This window comes from Protopterus annectens, chromosome 3.part1 (genome assembly GCF_019279795.1).
Source record: "Protopterus annectens isolate FY-2018-M chromosome 3.part1, PAN1.0, whole genome shotgun sequence".
Classification (NCBI taxonomy): domain Eukaryota; kingdom Metazoa; phylum Chordata; order Ceratodontiformes; family Protopteridae; genus Protopterus; species Protopterus annectens.
Genome location: NC_056732.1, coordinates 1,368,764,376 through 1,368,790,049, shown reverse-complemented (window position 1 = coordinate 1,368,790,049; position 25,674 = coordinate 1,368,764,376). Strand labels below are relative to the sequence as shown.

Genomic DNA, 25,674 nt, shown 5'->3' with positions numbered 1-25,674 from the left:
ACCTGGGTGGGAATTCCCAGATATGCTCAGAATTAGTCCAAAATGACAAAAAATACATCGAACCCACAAACGTTGCCAACATCCTAGCTGACAGGTTCAGCGCAAACTCCCCCCCCCCCACCAAAAGGACAAATATCTATCCCAGCAGAGTGCTGTCCCTCTGACATCTCAGATGCTCAGGTAAGAGCCGCCCTCCAAAGCAAAAAGCACAGCATCAGTTGGACCAGATGGTGTCCCAGGCTGCGTCCTACATGAACTCCAAGAAGAGCTAAACCCAAACATAAAACTACTGTTCAGTCTCAGCCTTACTACGGGATATGTACCCAAAGAGTGGAGTACAGCAACAGTGGTCCCTCTCCACAAAGGTGGTGCCTCAACGGATCCTGGAAACTATCACCCCATAAGCCTGACTAGCTTAGTCTGCAAAGCTATGGAAAGGATCATCATGGACCTCATAAATAAAGATATTGGGGACCTACCACACTGGATCCTACCCAGTTTGGCTTTGTTAAGGGCAGATCCTGCCTCTTAAACCTGGTCGATTTCTTTGAAACAGTCACCAAGGCCATTGACAAGGGGAAGGTGGTCCACACAGCCTACCTGGACCTCACAAAAGCCTTCGATACAATACCCCACTCGGGCATTATAGATAAGCTCACCAGCTTAAATATAAACCCCTATGTCACTAGATGGGTTACAAACTGGCTCAAGGACAGAACCCACATGGTTAGAATTGCTGGAGCCATGTCAGACTCCAATCCAGTTACAAGTGGCATCCCACAAGGCTCAGTCCTGGGACCTCCCTTGTTCGGTATATATTTCTCAGAGGTACAGGCCAACATGGAAGAACTGTGGCTGACCAAGTTCACAAATGACTGCAAACTGGGTGCCATAATCAACTCTCCAGCCGACACAAGCATCCTCCAAAAGTGCCTCATAGAAACAAACAACTGGTGCCAGAGCCATGGCCTCAAGCTAAACACCAAAAAGTGTATAGTCTTCCCCTTTGGCAAAAACAAAGTGCCTACAAATTACCACATAGGTGGTAATTCATTAAGTACAGAAGAGGTAATTAGGGACCTGGGGACCCAAGTTGATAGCAATCTCTCATTTGACAACCACGTGGCCAAAGTGGTTAGAAAAACATTTTATATAGCCCACCTAATCATGAAGGGATTCACATCTAGATCAGGGGGGTCATTGTGCCTCTTTACTCATCCCTCATTAGGCCCATAATTGAGTACAATGCCCCTTTTGGGATGTACCTTACCAGACACCTGCAGCAACTGGAAATACCCCAAAAGTACCTCACCAAGAGGATCAAAGGGCTCAACAGATGCCATATGCTGCCCGGTTAAAGAAACTCCAGCTCTACTCAGTGGCATACCGCCTGCTCAGAGGCGATCTGTGCCTGACGTATCCAACCTGGAATTAATGGACATGCTGCCCCTCAGAAAATCCAAATCCCATCGAGCTACACGCTCGAGAGACTTGAACCTCAACACTGAAATAAATAGGACATGCTGGAGGAACAGATTCATAACCCAGAGGCTCCCTTCACTCTGGAATAAAATTCCAGTCCAGGTTAGGGAGAGTCCTTCACTGACTCTCTTCAAGAGGAATCTTGATGAGTGGATGGGAGATCGTAGGTTTACCCAGGGTATCACTTCTGTGTCACTGTTAGATAGAGGCACAGTATACTAACCTCGAAAAGGGGCATAGCAAAATTAATTTAAAATGGGTGGTGAAAGCCAAACACACTCTGGCTAGGCTTATAAATGCCCTAGGGCAGATTGCCTAGTATGAACCTATGAACCTATATATATATATGTATATATCTGTATTTGTATATATATATATATATATATATATATATATATATATATATATATATATATATATATATATGTCTAATGACATATGGATGTATGGGTGTCTGCATATGTATATATCTATATGTGGGTGTTTATCTATATTCTGTCTCTCTATGTACACATTTGTACTACAGAGAGGGGGTGGTTTCACTCCATGTAGGTATGGGTATATATATATATATATATATATATATATATATATATATATACCTCTACAGTTGTACATCTACATCTGGTTATTCCGTTCTTTGCCATGTACAATAGACTGTTCTGTAGTGGGACCCATAGTGGGAGTGGCTGTCCGTTGGGCGGCAGCCCTGCCCAATGAACACTGTTGCTTACATCCCTGGGGCGGTCCACATAGACCCACTTCAGCCAACAGCTGCTCAGCTAGGCTCATAATTTTATACTCATATTTCCCAATCTGCACATTCTCTTTGGCACTCTTCCTTACTCCAGGTGAAGGTTGGGTCTGGCCACACCTGTACACTGCACTCACTCCCCACTTCTCGGGACCCATCACGTATGTTGTCCGCCCCATGGATCATCAGGCTTCCCCTTCTTTGTAAACTGGGAACATGCACGACCTGCCGTTTAACATCAGTGTAATGGCAGGAAACCCAAATATGTTTGAATTTTTGGGTTTCCCACAAGGGACATACATGTCTTTGTTTCAAGATTAGACTTGGCGGGTCTCTCCCACTGGTAGTATCCTGCCTGTGGTCCAGGAAGCAGTGGTGTGTTTACTTTTATTGTATGTCTGTATGATTCACCGGTCTAGCTGGGGGAGGAGGCTTGATGCTACGTGTTACATGTTTGTTGATTGGGCCCCTCACCCCCATTTGCACAGCCTGTGAACATATGTAATTCGTAACTGCTGTATCATATCCTAGCTATATACATGTGTATATTTACACACACACACACACACACACACACACACACACATATATATATATATATATATATATATATATATATATATATATATATATATACATTACTATATACAGATATATCTGTATATGTATGCATACATGTATATATTTATATATTGCTGTCTATATATATATATATATATATATATATATATATATATATATATATATATAAATATATATATATCTTATGACATATGGGTGTATAGGTGTCTGCATATGTATATATCTATGTGTGGGTATGTATATGTATTCTGTCTCTGTATGTATACATTTGTACTACGGAGAGGGAGAGGTATATCTCCATGTAGCTATGGATAGATGTACACACACATACCTCTACATATATACATCTACATCTGTTTATTCTGTTCTTTGCCATATAGATTAGACTTTGTTGCAGTGGGACTCATAGCAGGTGTGGCTGCTCATTGGGCAATGCCTCTGCCCAATGAACACTTTTTGCTTACATCCCTGGGGCTGTCCGTATTGACCCACTTCAGCCAACACCTTCACACCTAGACCCATAACAAGCTACCCATAGTTCCCCCACCTGCACCTTCTCTACAGCACCCATCCTTACTCTGGGTGCAGATCGGGTCTGAACACACCAATACACGCTGCCCACTCTCCACTTCACGGGACCCATGTCATACGTTGTCTCGACCCATGGATCATCAGGCTTTTCCACCCTTGTATTCCAGATATGTACACACCCCGGACAGAATGGTCATCGCACCAGCTTCCTCCCATAATATGTCAATTTTTGGGATGTCTCGCAAGAGATGCCCCTGTCTGTGTTACAAGATTAGATTTCATGGGTCCACTGTGTACCCCCCAGTTGTATCCTGCCTGTGGTCTGGGGAGCAGTGTACTATTTACTTTGTTTGTCAGTTTGTGTGTATGTTTCCTCTGTCTGGCTGGGGTGGGGGTTCATGCTACATGTTACATGATTCTTGCTTGGGCCCCTTACTTCCAATGGCATAGTCCCACTGCAGCAAAGTCTAATCTACATGGCAAATAACGGAATAACCAGATGTAGATGCATATATGTAGAGGTATGTGTGTGTATATCTATCCATAGCTACATGGAGATATACCTCTCCATCTCCGTACTACAAATGTATACATACAGAGACAGAATACATATATATACCCAGATATCGATATATACATATGTCATTCTCATGTGCTGTTTCCTATCATAGCGATATATCTGTGTATATCTACGCGCGCGCGCGCACACACACACACACACACATATATATATATATATATATATATATATGTCTGTATAGATATATATATATATATATATATATATATATATATATATATATATATATTTATATATATATATGTATATGTCTGCATACATATATATACATTGTCGTATATATATATATATATATATATATATATATATATATATATATATATATATATATATATATATATATATATATATATATATATATATATATATATATATATATATATATATATATATATATATATATATATATATATATATATATATATATATATATAAATCCATGTGGGTGTATGGGATGTCTGGCCTTAATCTCACTTATCTGTTGCTATTAACTAGTGTGACTATAGTATCTAAGGTCATGGGTTTGAGCCTTGCAGAGGCAGTTTATTTTGTTGCTAGGCAGAACATGGGCTGTTGGATCCAGAGTGATTAAGGCACTTTAAAGCAGTTGTAAGCGGGTTTGTGCGGGTCTGCGTGACGGTAAGCACTACTAACCCCCGGATACAGTTTCTTACACTCAGTTAGCTTCTAATTTGCTCAATCTGTGTAGGCAATGCTTACCCCCATGCAAACTCACTTAGACACTCTTACTACTGCTTATTTGTGCTTAAACCTGCTTACTAGTGCCTTATTCATTATGACACTGATACTTCACGTATGCATTTCATGCAGTACTCCAGTTTACATTTAAATGTTATTATGTAGGTTATACAGCATAAAGATGTAAATATATGTTCATATACAGTTTTCACATGGAAAATATATGCGGCGGTGGGACTCGAAACGGGTATGCCTGTTCGTTAGGCGGATGCTCTAATCACTCCACTATTGCTGTGCTGCTAAATTTGCATATATATTCCTTGTTATCCTCTTCAGCCTTTTCAGCTGCTTTAACCATAGCTAAGTGATGGGCAAACCCACGCACATATGGTTAGCTATACTTGGGGTTTTAAAAAAATAAATACGAAGGTTTCTTTATTTTATTTCAATGTACTGTTGCTCACCACAGCAGAGGTATAGAAATAAATCATTTAATGACTGCAGTATATAGTAAGCGCTTTCACGTCTACATGACGCTTCTTCAGACTTTAATAACTACACTAAAACACATCCATTTAAATAATACTACCTATAAATTTAGCCTAATCACATTAAATTCAATTACCAATTAACAAAATTAATTAAAAACATTTAAAGACATATACACTTTAAAATCAACAACACAGAATTTCTATATATTCATGCATACATATCTAGAAAATATAAAACATATAAATATATATGCATACATATATGAAAACAAGGATCTCTAAAAAATAATATATACATGACTATAAAGTGTTAATAAAACACTAAAGTCAATGTGAATAGGGACGTGCTGCTAAAAAAGGCTTCAGAGTTACCTTCTCATTTAGTCCATGTCCCCTGTGACTCTGAAGTTTTAGTATCCACCTGTTCTCACTTTCCTCAGTGTGATTTCTAATATCACCTATTCTGTCTGTTTTATTTCTTAACTCTACAACATTAAATTTGAACTTATGTAATGTTCCTACATCTAAGACATGTCTAGCTAGTGCATTGCAATCATCCTCCCTATTGATCACATATGCATGATCTCTTACACATTCACGAAGGCTTCTATTAGTTTTGCCTATATAAAAAGACTGACATGTCTGACAGACAGCCAGGTAGACTAAATCCCTGGATTTGCAATCAGTATAAAAATTAAATCTATATTCATGACCTGTGTCTGGATGTATAAAATTATTATTACAAGACATGTAGACACATTGATAGCATCCTCTACATGGGAAAGTGCCTTGTCTGATGCATAAAACAGGCCCTTTTTTGTTCTCCTCATAGCATAATAGCCTCTTTAATGTTAATCTTCAATTTTTTATTAGAATAGGGCTGTTCTGAAGATGCTCCCTATCCAGGATGGTTTGCTGTTTTTTATAATTTTGTTTTTCTTACGGTTCCTGCAACATGGCAGAGAAGAGAGTGTTATCACATCATGAAACTGATACCAGTATGCTACAGAAATTTATTGGGATGACTGAGTACCCACTCTTGAAGTTTACTTCTCATGAATTAATTAAAGAAAATCAGCAGACAATGAATACAGCAAGGAATATTGAGGTGCTTCAGTTGACATGGAAGCTGGAAAATGATTTACAGAAACTAAGAAATATGCAGTGGCAGATTCAGCACATGGAGGAATGTCTTACTTTTAAGGTAGTACCTAGAGGGTTTAGGGTGTTAAAGATGCCAACCTTCGGTACTACCTATCCAGAGCTGTTAACCAGATGGCAGAAGCTAAATCTGGAGACGAGTTATGGATATATTAACTTGTTATTAGAACAATATAAGGTTATTGAGAAGTTATTATTACAAGAAATTATGACTATTGAGAACGACCTTAAAAATCTTGTCAGTATGGAAGAAAAGGAAGTGCTTATTGAGGACATTATGCTAAGACTATCTATTCTTGATAACAAACAATTGCTTGACAAGAAAAATAAACTGGAGCATGACCTAAATGATTTTTGTCAAGGTCAATTTTTTTCATGGCCTAGAAACAATGTTGATCATATTGCTATTAATGTACATGGCACTTATAATACCAATAATAGAACTGTTTCGGCTCGTACTGTATCAACAGTTACACCTACCCTTGTGACATTAACGCGGACATCTATATCCATAGATTTACCGAGAACACCCACGCCCATTGATCCATCTTTACGTGGTGAAGTAGCATCCGAGACTGCCATTCGATTGGATGCAGGTGAAGGCCCATCCGGGCACACTAGCAATAGGGCAGTAACATCTATGGCAGAAGCTACAAGGAAGGAGGAGTGCCATTTGGATAAAGACAGTTCTTTGTCATCGACAACTTCTCAGGGAGCTAACATGGCATTTTCTTTCCCTTTACCCATCCGACAGATGACTTTGGCCGGATGGTCACTGCAGGGGCGCGCCAGAAAAAGGAAAACATCAGGAGAGAGACATGAGTTCCAGAAAAAGGTACTTCGTCTTATCCAGAAGATTTAATAGTGAATATATCTAATTATAATTTAACTGAAAGTGAGAGGTCTCTACTCAACCGAGACCTCTCCTTTATACCGTCCAAATCAGTGGATATAACTGATATCTTGGTGGACATTAGGATGTTCACCAGAAATGTCAATTTAAAAATGCTATTTGGTGACAATGATATGGGAAATAGGAATGCATTTACTAAGCCTGCCACTTTCATTCCTCAAGGACATCCTTTATTAGATACTTTTGAGAGAGCTTGTGAATGTGATTTGATAGAACTTTATAATTCACGATGAAAACCAGATTTTTATAACTTGACACATGATGAATTTCAAGCTATTAAGAAACTGCAGAATAATCACGACATAGTGATTAGACAAGCAGATAAAGGTGGGGCTATTGTGGTCTTAGACTGTAACATGTATTCTAATACTATGACCAATATAGTGGAAGATTCTGAAACATATCAAACACTAAATAGTATGCAGTTAAATAGATGAATTAAGAGCATGCACTCTGAATTATATGACCTGTTTTTATGCAATACTATTGATAGTGATCTGTATAAATATTTTCTAGTTGAGCAACCATTAATTCCCACCTTCAGAGGACTTCCCAAAATACACAAAACTCTGGTTGACCCTCCCATGAGACCTATTGTCTCAGGTATTGGGTGGTTAATGGAACCTGCTTCTATCTTTGTTGAGAAACAGTTCAGGCCAATAGTGGACAGGAAAATGTTCATACTGAAAGATAGTCAGGAGTTCCTGGAGAGTTATGGTGAACATGTGGTTTTAACAAACAATGTAAGTAATGAGTTATTAGTAACTTTGGATGTAGTCTCATTGTTCACCTCGATTCTGAATGATACAGTAATGGAGTTCATAAGACTCATTCTAATTGAAGAAGGAATTCCTAGGAGTACAATCATTAGAACCCTAGCACTACTGGAATTGGTATTGAATAATAATGTTTTCCTATATGATGGCACATACTATTTACAGACAAAATGGGTTGCCATGGGCACCCCTTGTGCAAACTCATATGCTAACCTTGTGTTAGCATATTGGGAGAGGAATTACATTATGGCGAACACTCTATATAGTGACCACATTAAGTTTTATAAGATTTTTGTGGACGATGTTTTCTTTAAATGGGTTGGTACTAAAATGAAGTTATGTGAGTTCATTGATTATATAAATTATACTACTGACTTTCTAAGGTTTGAATTTAAAATATCTGATGTTAAGATAGAATTTTTAGACACACAAATAATTAAAGAAGGCAATATGGTACACTCTGAAGTATATAGGAAATCTTGTTGGAGGAATAGCATCCTACATCGCAGTAGTATGCATCCCCAACATATTTATCACAATATTGTAAAAAGTCAGACACTCAGAATGTCACAACTTACTACTGATGATGAAAGCCACAAAATGAAGCAAGATATGTTAGCTGAGAATTTTTCATCAAGAGGATATAGTAAGAAAGAAGTTGCAAGTGTATATCAAGATAATACTCCCATGAGACAAGGAAGAGGGAAACCTTTTCTTTATAGGAATCGAGGGAATATAGACAACGTTAATAATAGTGATCAATGAAAGAAGAGAAATATGATGGTAATTCCCTATTCTAATAAAAATTTGAAGATTAAAAACATTATTAGTAAGAAATGGGACATTTTAACCACTGACGATAGGATTGCAGAGTTAGTAGGCCCACAACCCAGCTTTTCATATAGGAATAAAAAGTCTTTAAAGAGGCTATTATGCTATGAGGACAACAAAAAAGGGCCTGTTTTATCCATCAGACAAGGCACTTTCCCATGTAGAGGATGCAATCAATGTGTTTACATGTCTTGTAATAATAATTTTATACATCCAGACACAGGCCATGAATATAGATTTAATTTTTATGCTGATTGCAAATCCAGGGATTTAGTCTACCTGGCTGTCTGTCAGACATGTCAGTCTTTTTATATAGGCAAAACTAATAGAAGCCTTCGTGAACCTGTAAGAGAGCATGTATACGCAATCAATAGGGAGGATGATTGCAATGCACTAGCTAGGCATGTCTTAGATGGAGGAACATTACATAAGTTCAAATTTAATGTTGTAGAGTTAATAAATAAGACAGACAGAATAGGTGATATTAGAAATCACACTGAGGAAAGTGAGAACTGGTGGATACTAAAACTTCAGAGTCACAGGGGGACATGGACTAAATGAGAAGGTAACTCTGAAGCCTTTTTTAGCAGCACGTTCCTATTCACATTGACTTTAGTGTTTTATTAACACTTTATAGTCATGTATATATTATTTTTTAGAGATCCTTGTTTTCATATATGTATGCATATATATATTTATATTTTTTATATTTTCTAGATATGTATGCATGAATATATAGAAATTCTGTGTTGTTTATTTTAAAGTGTATATGTCTTTAAATGTTTTTAATTAATTTTGTTAATTGGTAATTGAATTTAATGTGATTGGGCTAAATTTATAGCTAGTATTATTTAAATGGATGTGTTTTAGTGTAGTTATTAAAGTCTGAAGAAGCGTCATGTAGATGTGAAAGCGCTTACTATATACTGCAGTCATTAAATGATTTATTTCTATACCTCTGCTGTGGCGAGTCTCATCTGTGTTTTTGGATACTTGGTTTTGTTCTGAAGAGGCTCCCTATCCAGGATGGTTTGCTGGTTTTTATAATGTACTGTTGCTGTTGAACACACGGGGACTGTTGGTAGAGATATGCTGACACCTATGAGCAGTTTTGCTAATTTATTTACACTTTCCCCTGTTCTACTTTGCAGGGGCATGTTTATTCTGAGAGCTCTGCTCTCAGACACACCCCCTGCACTCGTCCACGCTCAGTGTAGGCTTTGGAGCTCCAGCGGCATGCCTTCATTATTATGCATGACACTCTGCCATCCTCCTCTTAAACTGCCGCTTACGTGCAGGACTAGTTTAGTCCTGCATGGCAGATTAGTGAATCCAGGGGAAAGTCTTTTAGATTTCAATTCCAATCAGCATTCAGCTAATGAAAGAACCATTTTGATGCTAATACTGGAAATTTTTTTTAGCTATTCAATCACATTTCCATATGTCCAGTTTTTAATGGCATTCCTTTTTCATTTATCTATCTTACTTAACCATACTGGACTGACAAGAACTGGAATATTTAATGCTTTATATAATACACTTTTTACGACAAGTTTGTTTGTTTCAACTTGAATGAACTTTTTCTATGTTTACCACGTTTGTCCTTCACTGACTAGTGTTAAAGATAGTTGGAAATGGAGCCTTTAACTTTTGTGGTTGGTAGAATACAAATCAGTGGTTATCCTCTAGAAAACGGGTCTATATTATATTATCAAAGTTGTATAACTTTGAATGCCATATGTTCAAAACCATATGATCAATGTTATACAACTTTGAATAGTTGTAAAATAAAAAAAAATTTAAAAAGTACCTATACGGGTTAAAGCAGAGGGGCAATCCCCACTGCCCCCACCCCGCTCTTTAAATATACCAACTCCGAGATCTCACTACAGTATGGTAAAGGAAAATTTTCCCTTTGCTGCAGTTTAGTGCAATCTCAGAGTTGGTGTATTTAAGGAGCAGGGGCTGTGGGGGGCACAGCGGAGCTTGCCCCCTGCTTACAACAGTTAGGTTTTTATTTACATTTTTTTTTTTACTATTCGAAGTTGTATAACTTCGACCATATGGTTTAAAGCAAATGGTATTCAAAGTTATACAACTTCGATAATATAATATAGACCCTAGAAAACAATAACAAAATAAAAAAAAGTTCTTACAATTCTTTAAGTTATCTGAAAAAAAGATGCAGTAAAGCTTCTGATATCAGCAAAAGAAACTACAAGTATATTGTTCATAGAATGATGTTAATACATATAACATTTATTCACTATTTTTGGAGTGAGTGGGGTTTAATGCACATATAAAAATAATGTTCACCTATATCACATCTGTTTTATAATATTCTGTAATGTGGCTTAATACTGAGAAATATTATGCATGATTCTGGAAGATATGGTGCCATTGTCTGGCTGCAATACTTTAAGGCTTGAATATTTTTGTGTCCTGGGGTTGTTTTGCATGCAGTTAACTAACCTGAAACAACTGGAAAGCATACATTTGTTATGCGCAATTATTACTTCTTTCTGTCTTTTTTTTTTTTTTGCTGAATCATTTTTAACATTATTTCACCTCCCTTTACTGTCTAAACTATATTTATAAAGTAGAAAATGACAGCGTAGTGAAGGGTTATTTTCATTCAGACTGGATAATGACTATTCCCTATGCTTTGGATATTCAGAATTACTGGAGCAACTTGGGTAAATAAGTTTCTGAAGCATGAACAGTGACACAATTGTAAAATATGAGTATGATATAAAAGCAATTGTCAGTAAGATAGATAAATATAGAGTGCTAACCATCATAATGTTTAAACTCTAAAAACATTTGCTATAGAGGCCATAAACTGGTTTAATTTTCAGCATAAGACTTCACCTACTGGAGACATGAGACAGGAAAAAATTATATAAATAAGAGCAAACTGAAGCCATAATGCAACAGTAATCCAATGCAAACAGGGAAATAGAAGAAAACTGTTATATATATATATATATATATATATATATATATATATATATATATATATATAAAGAGAATGACTAAAGTAATATGAAATTGCTAGAATATTAAATAAAAGCTGATGATGTTTAAAAAGCGATTTGTGAGAAGAATGACTAAAATGATTGAATCTACCAAATTAAGAGGAAACTACCCATTTTTAACATCAGTGGAAATGTGATTTCCCTGTTTATGAGAAGACTTAAGAGATTTATATTGCTTCAGCACTGAGACACTTAATTCATTTTTTATCTTTCTTTTTTAATTTAAGTTTCTTTGCTTGCTTTTTTTTAAAGAACTAGTGTTTGAAATAAGTTTGGTACAGTGTGGGGTATACTGCAGTTCCCAAATAAACCCCAGTAAATGGATATCATTTATAATATCAATTAGCAGTACTAAGAGAGAGAGGAGGATAGATGGAGTATAAAATGATGATTCTATTGTATGAGTAATTGTTACATAATCCTAACACTGAGTTATAGTTTTGGCATACAATTAGACATATCTTTTTAGAGATAAATTGTTGATGTTGGATCAACTCCATTAAAAAGCTCATTCATTTTTGTGTTTTATTTCTGTATTGTTTATTTTACAGCTGTGCGGTGAGATTTTTTTAAATCATTATTTTATGAATTTTACACGGGTAGTATAATGCTGACTGCAGATTTTATTTTAAGTCTGATCTTGTCATAGTGTATGGTTAGGCTTAGTGTGAGATTTTTTTTTAAATTGGCGAGAAGGTGGAATCTCTAGGGTCAATACATGGTAATACTTGAATGTTTGTTTGGGTGTCAAACAATCTGACATTTTAAAAAAGACAGGAGAATGATTGCATTGCATTGCATTGCATGCCTTTTTTGCAGTAAAATGAGTAAATAAAGATCTTGGATGCAGCAAAAACCTTAATTTGAGCAGCAAATTCCTGTTACACAGGCTGGTACTTATCTAGCAGCTTTGGATGAGTTCTTGGGATGTTCCTTTTCTGAGTGAGGACATTTGTTGTTAGAAATGTCAGAATATTTTTTTTCTTTGGTGTTGAATCTTATTGCTTATTAATATGCATTCCCTTGGAGAAATCAATTACACTGCATAAGCTTTAGTGAAACATCAACAGACACATATATGAAATGTGGTATTGAAATTAAGATTTATTAGTGAAGTATTTGACTGCATTTCCTAGTTATTACTTTTTTGACTGAGTTATTTTATGCTCATTTTCTGTCTTTATTGTAAATATGATTAAAGCCAGTGGGAATGATGGTACTGACGCACAAACAGAAATAAGTGAAAATGAAGCTAAGACTGTTGAAGATGAGGATCAAAATGAAGGTATTTAATTAATGATATTTTTTTTTATTTTTCATAATATTTTTTAACATGTCTTTATCAACAGTGACAAATGAACAGAAAATGAAATTACAGGAATTTGATATGTTTTCCATTTACAAGTGTTAATTATAGTGGAGAAGAAGCCAAAGAAAGAAAGAAAAAAGTTCCCTTACTATGTCTGGCACAAAATGGAGGGATAATGAGTAGGGCATTAATGATATTATAAAACAAAGGTGCAAACATTTCTTGAATTATAAACATAAACTTTTAGGTTTCCGTTTCAAACAGCATTCAGTTAATGAAGGAACCATTTTAAGGCTAATACTGGAATTTTTTTCAGCTATTCAATCATTCAATCCGTATGTTCAGTTTTCTAATGATATTCCTTTTTCATTTATCATATCTTACTTAAGCAGACTGGGCTGACAAGAACTGGAATATTTACTGGTTTATATAATATACTTTTCACGACAAGTTTGTTTACAACATTTAAAATAGGTGGGGGAAATGAGTTTCAGTGAAATGTGTTTTCTATCAAAGTAGACCCATTGAATTACATGTCCAACCAAATAAACAGCTTACCTCTGCTTGCTTATTTACTTATCAAGCAGTGTCTAGAACTACTTGAATTGAAAATCTAACACCAGAGGGGGAACAGAAGAGGGAAAGCCTGCCCGTCTTCTCTGCCCTACCCAAATTGAAAGTAACCACAATCCCCAGTATTAAAAAGGGGAGGGTGGATAGCAAGTTCACACCAAAAAATGATTCGCCCACCAGTTACACTTGCCTAAAACCCTTTAAGCCCATTCTTACCCTTACCTCATTACCTTTTATTTATTTATTTTTTATTTTACATTTGTTGACCGGGCTAGTCTGGCTGGATACATGTCCATTTTCAGCAGAGGCCCGAGGAGAAAAGCTCCACTAAATACTAAGTACATTACATAAAAAAACATTACTTCTAAGAAATAGCAAAATTTTAGAATTCAAAAAGACCGTTCAGAGGGAAGGATAGTTTTAAAGAGAGACATATACACCATATGCAGTTCATTACATATTTGCATTACATATATGCAATTACTTATTAGCAATTTTACATAAATTATGCATAGTTAGAATTAGAACGGTTAAAAGAGGGGAGGAAGAGGCAAACATAGATAAGAAGTGTGTATAGAAAAGGTTAATCAGGTGCATTGCAAGAACAAAGCCAATGGTTTGGGTAGAAAAGTTTAATTTTCTGTTTGAATAGAGGCAGGGATGTAGTCAAGGTAATGTCACTAGGTAAGAGATTTCAACTTCTACCTATAGTGTTAGTGAATAGAGAACCACCTGCTGTATTGTTTACCTTTATTGATTTTGTCATAATTTTACTAGAAGAGCGAAGTTGTTTTAGGTTTATACAATGGTGGGTCCTAAAGGGGTTACCAGTGTATGTTGTTATAACAGGTTGCAAGTTTATTAAGATTGATTTTTTTAAGGTTTGTATAAATGGGGGAAGCATATAGGAGAGTAGATAGGAGATGAGATTGAGCAATTTTGGTTCTAGTTGCTGGGGTTAGAAAAGGTTTGATGCGATATAGGGATCCAATTTTTTTGTTAACAGCCTTGATGGTGTTATTAATGTGCTGATCGAAGGAAAGATTATTGTCAATGGTTATACCTAAGAGTTTAGTGGTAGGATCAGGTGAGATGATGGTGCCATTGTTTGAGGAAATGGTAAAGTTTAAAGGAGGGGAGCGAGAGGTGGGGGAGAAGAGGAGAAGTTTGGTTTTTGGCATTTAGTAGGAGAAACCGTGTAGAAAACCAAGTTTCTACTGTGTTAAAGGTCTTTGGGTCAATGAGGTCAGTTCAGTAGAGGAAGGCTGTGCAGATTAGGGTAGAATCATCTGCATATTGTATGCAGGTAGCTTGTGGGATAGCAGTCTGAAGGTCATTAATAAAGAGGGAGAACAGCAGTGGACCCAGAATGGAGCCTTGGGGAACTCCGATGGATATAGGCAAGAGAGATGAGATATGGTTTTCCCAAATTACTGCTTGTTGTCTGTTGCTAAGATAAGATTTAAACCAGCTAGTGGCCAGTTTATCGCAAGAGAGAGATTCAAGAATGTGAATTAAGAGTGAGTGGTTGACCATGTGAAAGCTTTAGAGAGGTCAATGAAAAGAGCGGAAGAGAAAGTGTTGTTGATAGTATCTACAAAAGATAGAAGGGCAGTGGTGGTGCTATGGTGGGGTCTGAAACCGTGCTGGCAGTTTGCTATTATGCTGTGAAGAGAGAGATAGTGTACAAGTTGTTGATGAATACATTTTTCCATGATCTTTGCTAAGGGGGAGAGAAGGGCAATTGGTCTAAAGTTGGAAAGGTCAAGGGAGTTTCCACCTTTATGCAGTGGGATAATATAGGATACTTTCCAGATATCAGGGATGGTTCCTTCTTGGATAGTTCTGTTGATAAGTAAGGATATAGGATATGCAATTTCTTTGGCAGCTTTCTGGAGGAACAGAGAAGGGAGCTTGTCAGCAGAAGGTGTACAGGGGTTCAGTTTGTGAATGAGTTTATAGATAAAAGAGGTAGATATAGGTTTTAGAGGAGGTGGTTATGTTAGTTGGTATATGAGAGTTGTTAGGGTTCATTTGTTTGGCTAAGGATTGAATAGATTCAGAGAAAAAAGAGTTGAAGACATTTGCAGGGGTATCTGGATCAGTATTTAGAGGGAAGGAGTTTTGCAGTCCCTGGGGAGAGAAGTTTATTTACTGAGGACCAGAACTGTTTGGAGTTGTTAATATGAGTTTCCTGAAGCTTACAGTAGAAACTTTTCTTGTCAGAGATTATTGAATTTTTTGCAAGATTTCTAAGCTGGCGGAAATTAACTAAATCAGGTTTTTGTCTATCACATCTCCATTTTGTCCAAGCTTTGTTTCTAGCATGCATGAGTTTTTTAGTGTTTGAGGTCAGCCATGGGGCAGGTTTGGTCTTAATTCTAATGGATTGAGTATGGATAAGAATGTAGTATTAAACAATAATACTGCTTCCTCCAGAGGAAGTGATTTTAAACAATTCCATTTACATGCTCTCAGATCAGCTTTAAAGAGGTCTATGTTAAAATGCTTGAGAGATCGAATTAGCCTTGTATTAGGGAGGTTGACATATTCTGATTTTAATCTAGTGATGTAGGTTAGGGAGTGGTCGCTGATGTCATCTGGCAAGGTACCTACTTTATATTGTTTGTTAACTTTATTTGTAAGTATCCAGTCTAGTATACTCTCTTTATTACTGGGCTTATTGACTCTTGTAGTTGAGGTAATAGTTTGTAAGAAACCATGTAGGTTGATGTGAGAGGAGGGGTTATCATTATTAATAGTGTTCCAGTCTATGTTAACATCGCCAAGAATTATAGTTTCTTGGGGTAGGTGGTAGAGACCCAACTTAGAAAATCTTCTAATATTGGGATGTTATTACCTGGGGAAGATACAAACAAATAATGTAAATTGATTTTGTAGTTTAATAATGATGGCTTCTGTTTTGCTATTTTGGTTTGGGCATGCTGGTTGAGTAGTGATGTTAAGTTGATTTTTGAAAAGTATTGCGGTCGTGTCTTACTATGTTATATCCTTGAGGTATAATCTCTGCGTCTTTAGTGCCTGTGTTTAGCCAGGTTTCTGAGAGGCAGAGAATGTCAAATGAGTGGGTATCTAAAAGGGCATGGATGAAGGGTATTTTCTTATTTATGCTTTGGATATTAAGGTGTCCTATAAGGAAGTTATTATTGAGGTTAGGAGAGTGGTTTTGGGGAGGTGGTGAGTTAGGGCCAGGGTTGGGGTGGATGTCTCCATCTAGTAGGGTAGGGTTAACTAGTTTAGTTGAGAATTGAATTGTTAGGGTTTGGTTTTTTGTCAGATAGTAAGGTAGGTAAGGTGATGTTGCCTGTGGTATTTAGATAGATGATAGCTAGTGGAATTAACATTAGGTGAAAGGAGGTGTAGGAGTGTGAGTTTGTGAGGAGATAAGATAGTTGTTAAGTGAAATTTCAATAAAGGTGAGATGGTATGTTGAGAGGAGGGTAGTCATGATTAAGACTGAGAGTAGAGGCATGGTTAGTATGTAGGGAGTCATGATTTAGTAATATGAGAAGAGAGGAAGCAGAGAGGAGAGTATAAGGGGAGAAGTCAGAGTGTGGAATGGAATAGAGGGGTAGTAAATTTATTTAAAGCAGAATGGTAAAATAGGAATAGATTCTATAGGAAATAGAGAAGGGAAGGCTGGAGAGGAAAGAGCATGTGTAAGGAGAAGTGTAGGTAATGGAGAGAGGTAATAGTACAAGTATGGTCTTAGGGCTAAGAAAGAAGAAGGGGTGGAGTGTAAGGGTTGTATATAGGCCGGATAAAAATTTGGCGGGAAGGAGAGGTATAGGCCAGGAGGGATAGGGGTGTGGCTATGGAGCTATAAGAGTAGGACCCTTGGGGTGGGTGGGAAGAGAAGTTGAGTGGAGAACAATCAGAAGTTGCTGATAGGTCAGGTAAGTAATCCGAGGAGAAAGAGGAATACTAGGAGAGTGAGGACTAAGTGGGGCAAGGCTGAGAAAGGCAGAGAAAGGAAGAGGGTGAAAAACACAAAAAGGGTAGCAGGATAGTGGGAAATATAGGACTTAGTATGCGGAAAGAAAAGTTTGCAAGGATAAGCAAATTTGGTAGTAGGGAGCCACCTAGTGGTCACAGCAGGTAAATGCTACCAGGGTTACTGTCTAGGCTAGTGAGTGGAGAGAGACAGGAAAGAGGAGTTACTAAAGGTTGCTGGTGGTAGCTAAGGTTGGCTGCTGGCAGAACTTGCTTTGAGATTAACAATAGTTGAGGCTAAGACAAGTATACACAATGTTGAAAAACCTTGAAGAGCTGAAGGACATACTTTCTTGCGTCTTTAAGGGAAGAGGCTTTTCCAAAATTGTTAAAAATTGGTCCCTAGGTAGGGTAAGTGGCGGGAGACTTAGGCAGGGTACTCAAAATCCCCGACCTACAGGAGGTCACTAGGCAGAAGAGCTAAGAAAAGGAAGGGAGAAAAAAGAGGGTTAAATATAGAGCAACAAAAACTGTAAAAAAGGTTAAATATAGAGCAACAAGAACTGTAAAAAAAAAAGCAAATACAATACCCAAAGATTACAACAAACATGTAAATCATTCAGCCATGTGTCAATAATGCTGAGTAATCAGTGCAGGAAAACACAAATACATCTATATTTCAGAAGGAAATCAGTAGACAGATCTACAAAGCTACAGTGGTCAGACTCCTCTAATTACTATAGAAAATACAATATACAGGCATGTTCGCCTAAAAGAGCAATAAGAATAACATAAGCTGGGAGACTATCTGTATGGGAAATATGTAGGGGAGGAAGGAGTAGAGCCTCCTAGGCGTTGGACTTAAGCTAGTATGCAATTGCCTAAAATAAGCTGGGAAGCACAAGTCAGTTTAGTTAGGGTAGGTGAGGATTTGTGAAAAGACTAAGTATAAGGACACTAAAACCTATAGAGTCTGAAAACGAAGCTCATGTTAAATATGTTATACCCTCTAAAGGGCTAGGGAAAGTAGCTGAGGCGAGGAAAGCAGATGGAGTAGTGATATCCCCACGTGCTATAGTTGGTAAGAATAATGGAGGGCTTAAGTAGGTAGAGCACTGGGAGAAAAAACACGCTAGGAACCTAGCGCGCGAAAGAAAAGAGAGGAGAGTGTATGCGATAGATGGGCGCCAAGTACAAAAGCGAGACACCAGTTTCTAACACTCTGAAGTGATATCTTAGACTTACTAAACGGTCTCAAAAATTCCATTTACTGTAGTAGTCTGAAGCATACTTCTCAACTCAGGCTAGCATATCGGGGAATAATAGAGGAACTTGCATCTATCCTAAATAGGAGTCTGTCATACTCAAAGTTACGGTCAGGCGGCGGTTTAGAAAGAACATAACTTTCTCACAGTGAGTCAGGAGAGTTTACTAGGGTTAAAGCAAGCCAATACAACTGCTTTATATACAAAAGCAAAGCAAGCATACAGGCTAAGATGTAGTTTTAACCAGCTGCGACATATATATCGCTACACCAGGTGCAAGCAGTAAAACACTACCATAATTACAAGAGCTCACTCGCCTACCTGCTTTACAATACAATGATAGTGAGAGCATACAAGCTTTACTTCATTTCTATCAGCTAGGCAGTAAAGGCTAGAATGGGTGCGAGCAGAAAAATGCAAAAATCAATTAAAGACTTACTCGCAAAACTGCAAAAAGCACTTCTAAAACATAGTCACTCTCAAGCCCTATGGTTAGGATAGGTTATACAGAAAAAACATAAGGGCATACCTTCCAGTCATCCCTCATTCCCATTTAACTCTATCCTCCCCCATCCTCTTAATTCCTGCTACTATATTTATCTAGCCCCACTTGAAGATGTCCCTGGACAAATTGGTCTGTTACCAAACCTCATTTGCCCTGGTCCCCTTCAATAAACACATCACACCAAATGACATTTGATGACATTTATTAAAATTCATAAACATGATTGTTAACCAATATTTATTAATTAATTACAGCTGACACATGATATAGGTGAGGATAACATCCATGTAACATGAAAATAGAACAGCGCGGTCCCGCTCATTCTGACCAGTAAGCAGCGTACATACCTCCACTCGCTTACTAATGAAGCAGCGTACCACCACTCACTTCAGTTACCATATATTGAATTACACATCCAATCAAATAAGCAGCTTACCTCCGCTTGCTTATTAGTTGTCAAACAGCATCCACAACTCCTTGAATTGAACATTCAACACCAGCGGAGGGACAGAAGAGAGCAAGCCTTCCCCTTTTCTCCACTCACCAGCCTGACCAGGCTTTTGTCCCTCTCTCTGAACAAACTTCCAACACCCTAATCACCATTAAAAGGCATTACGCCAAACATCATTTGGTGTACCCCATCCTGCCTAACCAAACTGTATCCATGCCATCACCTCTCAAATCCATATCACATAAATAACAAAATTAGCCAGTTGCCTAAACAGCTGAAAGCAAACCGTTGATCCCTCTCCAATGCTGAAGTAACAAATCATAACCTTATAACCTAGCATACCCACTGCATATGAGTGAAATACTTGGTTACCCAGCTACCATACCAATAAAAGCTTCATAGTGATTCTTTGGGTCATCACCAGCCAACTAGACAACCAAACACTAAGCCTACTGCCATTTGAAACCATGCAGAGGCACTTAACTTATAAGCCCTTCCCCAAAGCCAAAATAATTACGGTTAACCACACAATACCCTTAGCTTGAAATCACCTCCTTAAATCACCCATCCCCTGTTAACCTTCCGACTATAACTCCAGAATTATTCCCACCTCACCACCTTGCTAATGTTCCACAAAGACTATAAGGGGCTGCAGTGCCACCTGTAACATGCCAATAGGAATAATTTCAAATATTGCCGTCACAAGCATAGAAAGATAAAACAGGCTTGCAATAACATAAATTTACTGAAGGAGTCCTGTGACTCCAAATCTTAATGATTAAATACTAATTGCCAGAAAACCAGCATTTGTGAAAACTTGGCCAAAATATAAAGCCAAAATTCAGATGTCCTGGAAACTCTACAGTAGAAGTATGCTCCTTTCCCTGAGTCCCCCATGAACTAGTTCCTAAAAACTCAACTATGATGTGCAGCAACAAAGAACTCCTGCAACATATTGTACCTGAAGGGTAACAATAGTACAATACTATGCTCCTGATTAAGGTCCTGACTGCTTTGAAACACCTAACACCTGCATAACCTTAACCCCCCCCCCCAAAATTCACTACTTCCTTATGACAATCTTGGCTAGAACCCTAGCCACAGTATGCAGAACTAATGTTAACCCCCCATGCTACCTATGCAGCTAGTAAGGAAGTAAAACATGGTGTACTTCTGGAAAACTCCAAAAGCATGCCTTGCTTAACCTTCTATCGCCCACATAAATAAGGCACCCCATTCTCAAAATATCCCAAACATACTGTCATGCCTACAATGCTTCCTAAAACCCTACCTACAAAATTCACTCAAACATAAATTGAATGGTTCTTGTGGTACTCCCTCTAAACCCTAACCTAGTATGTAACCTTACCAATACCTACTTGAGGGACAGATTTGTCACCCCGGAAATACCACACCTTATGTACAATTTCAGCTTTCTATCATCAGAGCACATCATGGGCCCTCTACCAATACAGTAAGCTGGATGGGTAACTAAATGCAACCCAAGAGTTCCACCCAATTCTGACATGCCTAACAGTGTACTTACCAAATTAGAATTATCTGAAACCTCATCCCCCACCACTCCAGCAGCTGAAAAATTCCATCGCAGCTGCATCCAGCACTTTTCAAGAGTGCTTCCTTTGGCCTCCCACTGATACCCAGTCTGAACTCCCCATCCGTAACCTCATTATGCACCACTTTAGTGGCCGAAGAATTCCATCTCAGTTGATCTTTCCTTCCTGTGAAACCCCCCAAATGAACCCTAACCCCAACAGTTCCCTCTTAACCCCTTATGCTAAATTAAATTGAAACTCTAAATATCCAGCACCCCATATCATTCTTCCTACCAGTTGCCCCACAAGCCACACCCCACCCCCCTAATATGCTGCCAAACATTTGTAAACAAATGCATATCTCCATGAACAACCCTACTCAGCTGCCAAAAGGGGATCCTACTGAAATGGGCCTGAAGGCAGCACAGTGGTAAAACAATGCCCCAAATTATTAACCCACACCCAAAACTATGCAAGCAAACTGGTCTGAATGCAACTTCAGGATTCCAAAACTAAGCATCCTTAAACCGCTGCTTGTCCTTAGTCTTCCCCTCAAAGCTTTCTTCCCCATGTGTTACCTATGCAGCTGGTAAGAAATTAAAACATGGCCTACAACTGCAAGAATCCCAAAACCATGCTGTACTTAAGCCTTCTAACTCCCACATAGGCAAAGCACCCAGTTCCTAAAATATCCCCAAAACACCTACAATGCTTCCTAAAATAAATAAATAAATAAATAAAAATCATGCATACACCGAACCAGCTCCTATCATCCCAAAGCATAAGTCAAATAGTTCACCTGCTACTCTCTAAAACTTTTACCTAGTAAGTAACATTACCAATACCTACTTGAGGGACAGGTTTGTCTACCCAAAGATACCACAACTTTGAAACCTACTCCAGCTTCCTGTCAAGCAGAACACATCATTGGCTCTCTACAACACAATTTAAACAACTGGATGAGTAACTAAATTCACCAAGGGTTCCACCCATCCCCTCTTGTAAAGGGACAAGAGGTGCTGCACGTGGAAGTAATGATTGAACTTGTTTGTCTTGTATGAAGCCTAGAGCCTTTAACCTAATAACTTCCTATGATCCTATGATTGTTGTGACTCTACTCCACCTATGTGACCCCCAAACACCCTATAAATAATGTAATCCTGGTTTACCCTGTCCCAAACTACCTCATCACTTGCCTCCCACTACCCCAAACCGCAGTACCTCTAATGTGCCTTAATGAACACGACTAAAGTAAGATTACCTGTGACCTCACTGTGCACTACTCCTACCACCAGAACATCCACCCCAGCAGAATCCATTACCTTTCAACTCTGCTTCTGTCAGTCCACTGACCATTGCTCACTCTGCGTACTGTCTTCTGTGACCTCGTTGTGCACCACTCTAATTACCAGGACATCCACTGGAACAGCCTCCATCACCTTTTGGGCCTACTTCTTTCATCCACTGACAGAGGTCTACTCTGTGCCTCCCCATCCTGTTCATCAACTTCCCAACCAGTATGTTGTCCCACAGCCTCCATCCCAGAGCCTCCATCCTAGAGAGAATGGAACCTTGGCAGCTTCCCCTTTGGGCCGCTTTGTTCTACAAGCATCCCTAATGCAATCTGCAGACAGAAGGGACAGGTAAGATGCCTAAAACATAAGTGAAATGCCTCCATAGTATACGCATACTTACCAGGTGCCTACCTTACCTCTACAGTATCCCAGGGAATGTTCCTCAGTTAGGGCCATAGTAGTTCATGTTTGAACTGAACACTGTGTTCAATAAAGGCCTGTTCTATAGCAAAACTAATCACTTGTTAACTGTCCAATGAGCCTCAGAATTAAAGTTGTTAATGAGCCGTTAGAAAGCATTCCACATTTTGCCCTTTTGTGCCACACTATAAATGGCAGTGTTACTCACCCTGGAAATAGAAGGAGAAATAATCAGGGTAAAGAAAATGAAACTTTTGCATACACCTGCCAATACAACAGATTATGGAGCCTGAAATTAGATATTCACTAAACATCTGACACCCCCACCACCAATAAGCTGCCTGTCCACCCTCTGTCAACATAAACCTCCCCAACTTTAAGAGCAATATTAAAAGTTAAGCCCCTTCCCTGCTGTCCTACTAATGCTACCTTCCCCTTTAGTTAATAACATCAATCTTTAATAATTTGCCAGTAAATAGACATTTTTATGAAAATGGGCAAACCTATGAAGCAACAATCTGGACATTCTGCAAAAATCTGTACATTTGAGAGGCATGACACTGTAGCAAGGGATGGACTCAAGCAGAATAATCAACAGTGGCACCAGCTGCACTGCACATGCACAGTAATGAACTGTTACTTGCAGCTGCTTCCCAGCCCATGAACAGACCGATAAATTGCTGCTCCTACTGACCACACATCATCAACTAAATGAAAAACAGAAAACCTTAAGAATGCATTAGAGTTCAGTAATTGTACCCGGTTAGTCCCTCCTATGATACCATAGATATTCTACTGATCCTGTTGTATAAAGAGTTAAAAATGTCTCCACTAGTAGACAGTCATCGTGTTTCAGGACTCATCCTTGCCTAGTGTGTTGCGAGAAAAAAAAAAAATTATATCCTTACACACCTTTAAAGCACCAAAAGTTGCCCTTGAAGCAGCCTAGAAGGCTATAGTTAATAAATGACATTACTGCATGTCCAGAGAATTTCTACCTTTAAAAGTTTTGATAGTTTTCCGAAGCAAACCACCATGTGGAAAGACATGTGAATGAAACCTACACTTGTAAACTTAAAGATCCACTGATAGACTAAACCACCAATGAAACCTACATCAGAAGGTAACTGAAAATAAAACACAGAGCCATAGTGGCCTGGACAACTGCTCATCCAAAAGGACATAGACTAGGAGGTACTGCAATGTATGGTGGCCCAAATAATCCTGAAGCAACAGCAGTATTACTAAACATAACAGGGAAATTAGCTGAACATCTTTCCATTGCAGCTACCCATAATCCAAAAAGAGCTCTATCCCTCATCTCGGCTGGTACTCCTCCAAGTACACACAGCATTTCAGACTATATCTTAGCAGTCCTACCTGGCCCCAGCATCTGCTGTGGTTCCACTGGTAGCACACAATTTCTTAAACTCATCTCTTGTAGCTGGTATGCAGCATTATGCAAATCATCCATGGTCACCACACAGCATTCACTAAAGTATGTGGCTGTCTTTCCCTTTGCATTGCCTCAAAAGACAAATAGAACTGTACAAAGCAGTGTTTTTTGTTTCCTGGCTGTGCGATTCTCAACCCATGTTTAACTGTAGCTGTCAATTGTGAGATGTGAGTCAGTTGTGAGATGCCGATGTGAGGTTTTTTTTTCTTTTCCCTCCCTCTTATTCTACCCCCCCCATCTGTAGAATTTATTAAACAAATATATGTATAAATATCAAATACATTTAAACTATTGACCCACTATTCACACCCGTGTTGTTCACATTTTGAAACCCTCATAATTAAAATGCTATTATTTAAACCAAGAGAGAGGGTATCAGTATCCACTTTCAGTTGGAGCTGCAAGAAAAGGCAAGCATCAGGCTGAGGAGTGTTTTTGGCAAAAGTTTTCTGAAAGGCAGGTACGGCTAAAGGATATGAACTACCTGCCTCACAATCATTTTCTGATGATTATTGCCACATTCCACATGCCCAGTGGGGAACGATTCAGCTAGAGACTTGCAGCTCATGAAACCATTCATGTTACCAGTACTGAGCATATTTAAATACAATTGCACTAACCAGTGCAACGTCGGGCAACGTCGGGCAAAGTTGGGCAATGCTGGGCAAAGTTGAGCAAAGTTGGGTAAACACGTTCACACCTGCTTTACTGTTCCTTAAGCAGTCAGGTCTGCCCAGCAGGAAAATAAAAAGCAGTGACAGGGCTCACACTCAGGATACTGTGCACTATAGTCACAGTACTGAACTACTAAGCCATGACAGTATTTCACTGGCACAGATACAACTTAAGTCACTCACACATACCAATTGGGGGGGGGGGGCACATACCTAACAGTCACAGCCAGCAGGACAATTGTAGACAAACGCAAACACAAACAAATTCTGTATCATGCCCTCTGAAGAGACATATGAGTAACCTCCCCCCAGGCCTATGCAGACAGATAACAGCAGGCCAGGCATTGTGATGTGGGTTGGATAGGCTATGAAGTCACAAAC

The 25,674-nt window shown here is 38.3% G+C and overlaps 1 protein-coding gene across 9 annotated transcripts in view; it reads left to right on the top strand.

Moving 5' to 3' along the window:
- LOC122798462 (uncharacterized protein DDB_G0290685-like) overlaps positions 1-25,674 on the top strand; it is a 416,297-nt gene that overhangs the window by 164,733 nt on the left and 225,890 nt on the right. For all 9 annotated transcript variants that reach the window (XM_044067407.1, XM_044067410.1, XM_044067408.1 and 6 more), the window contains exon 5: positions 13,040-13,123. In XM_044067407.1, coding sequence (XP_043923342.1) covers positions 13,040-13,123 — 84 coding nt within the window. The remainder of the gene's footprint in view (positions 1-13,039; positions 13,124-25,674) is intronic.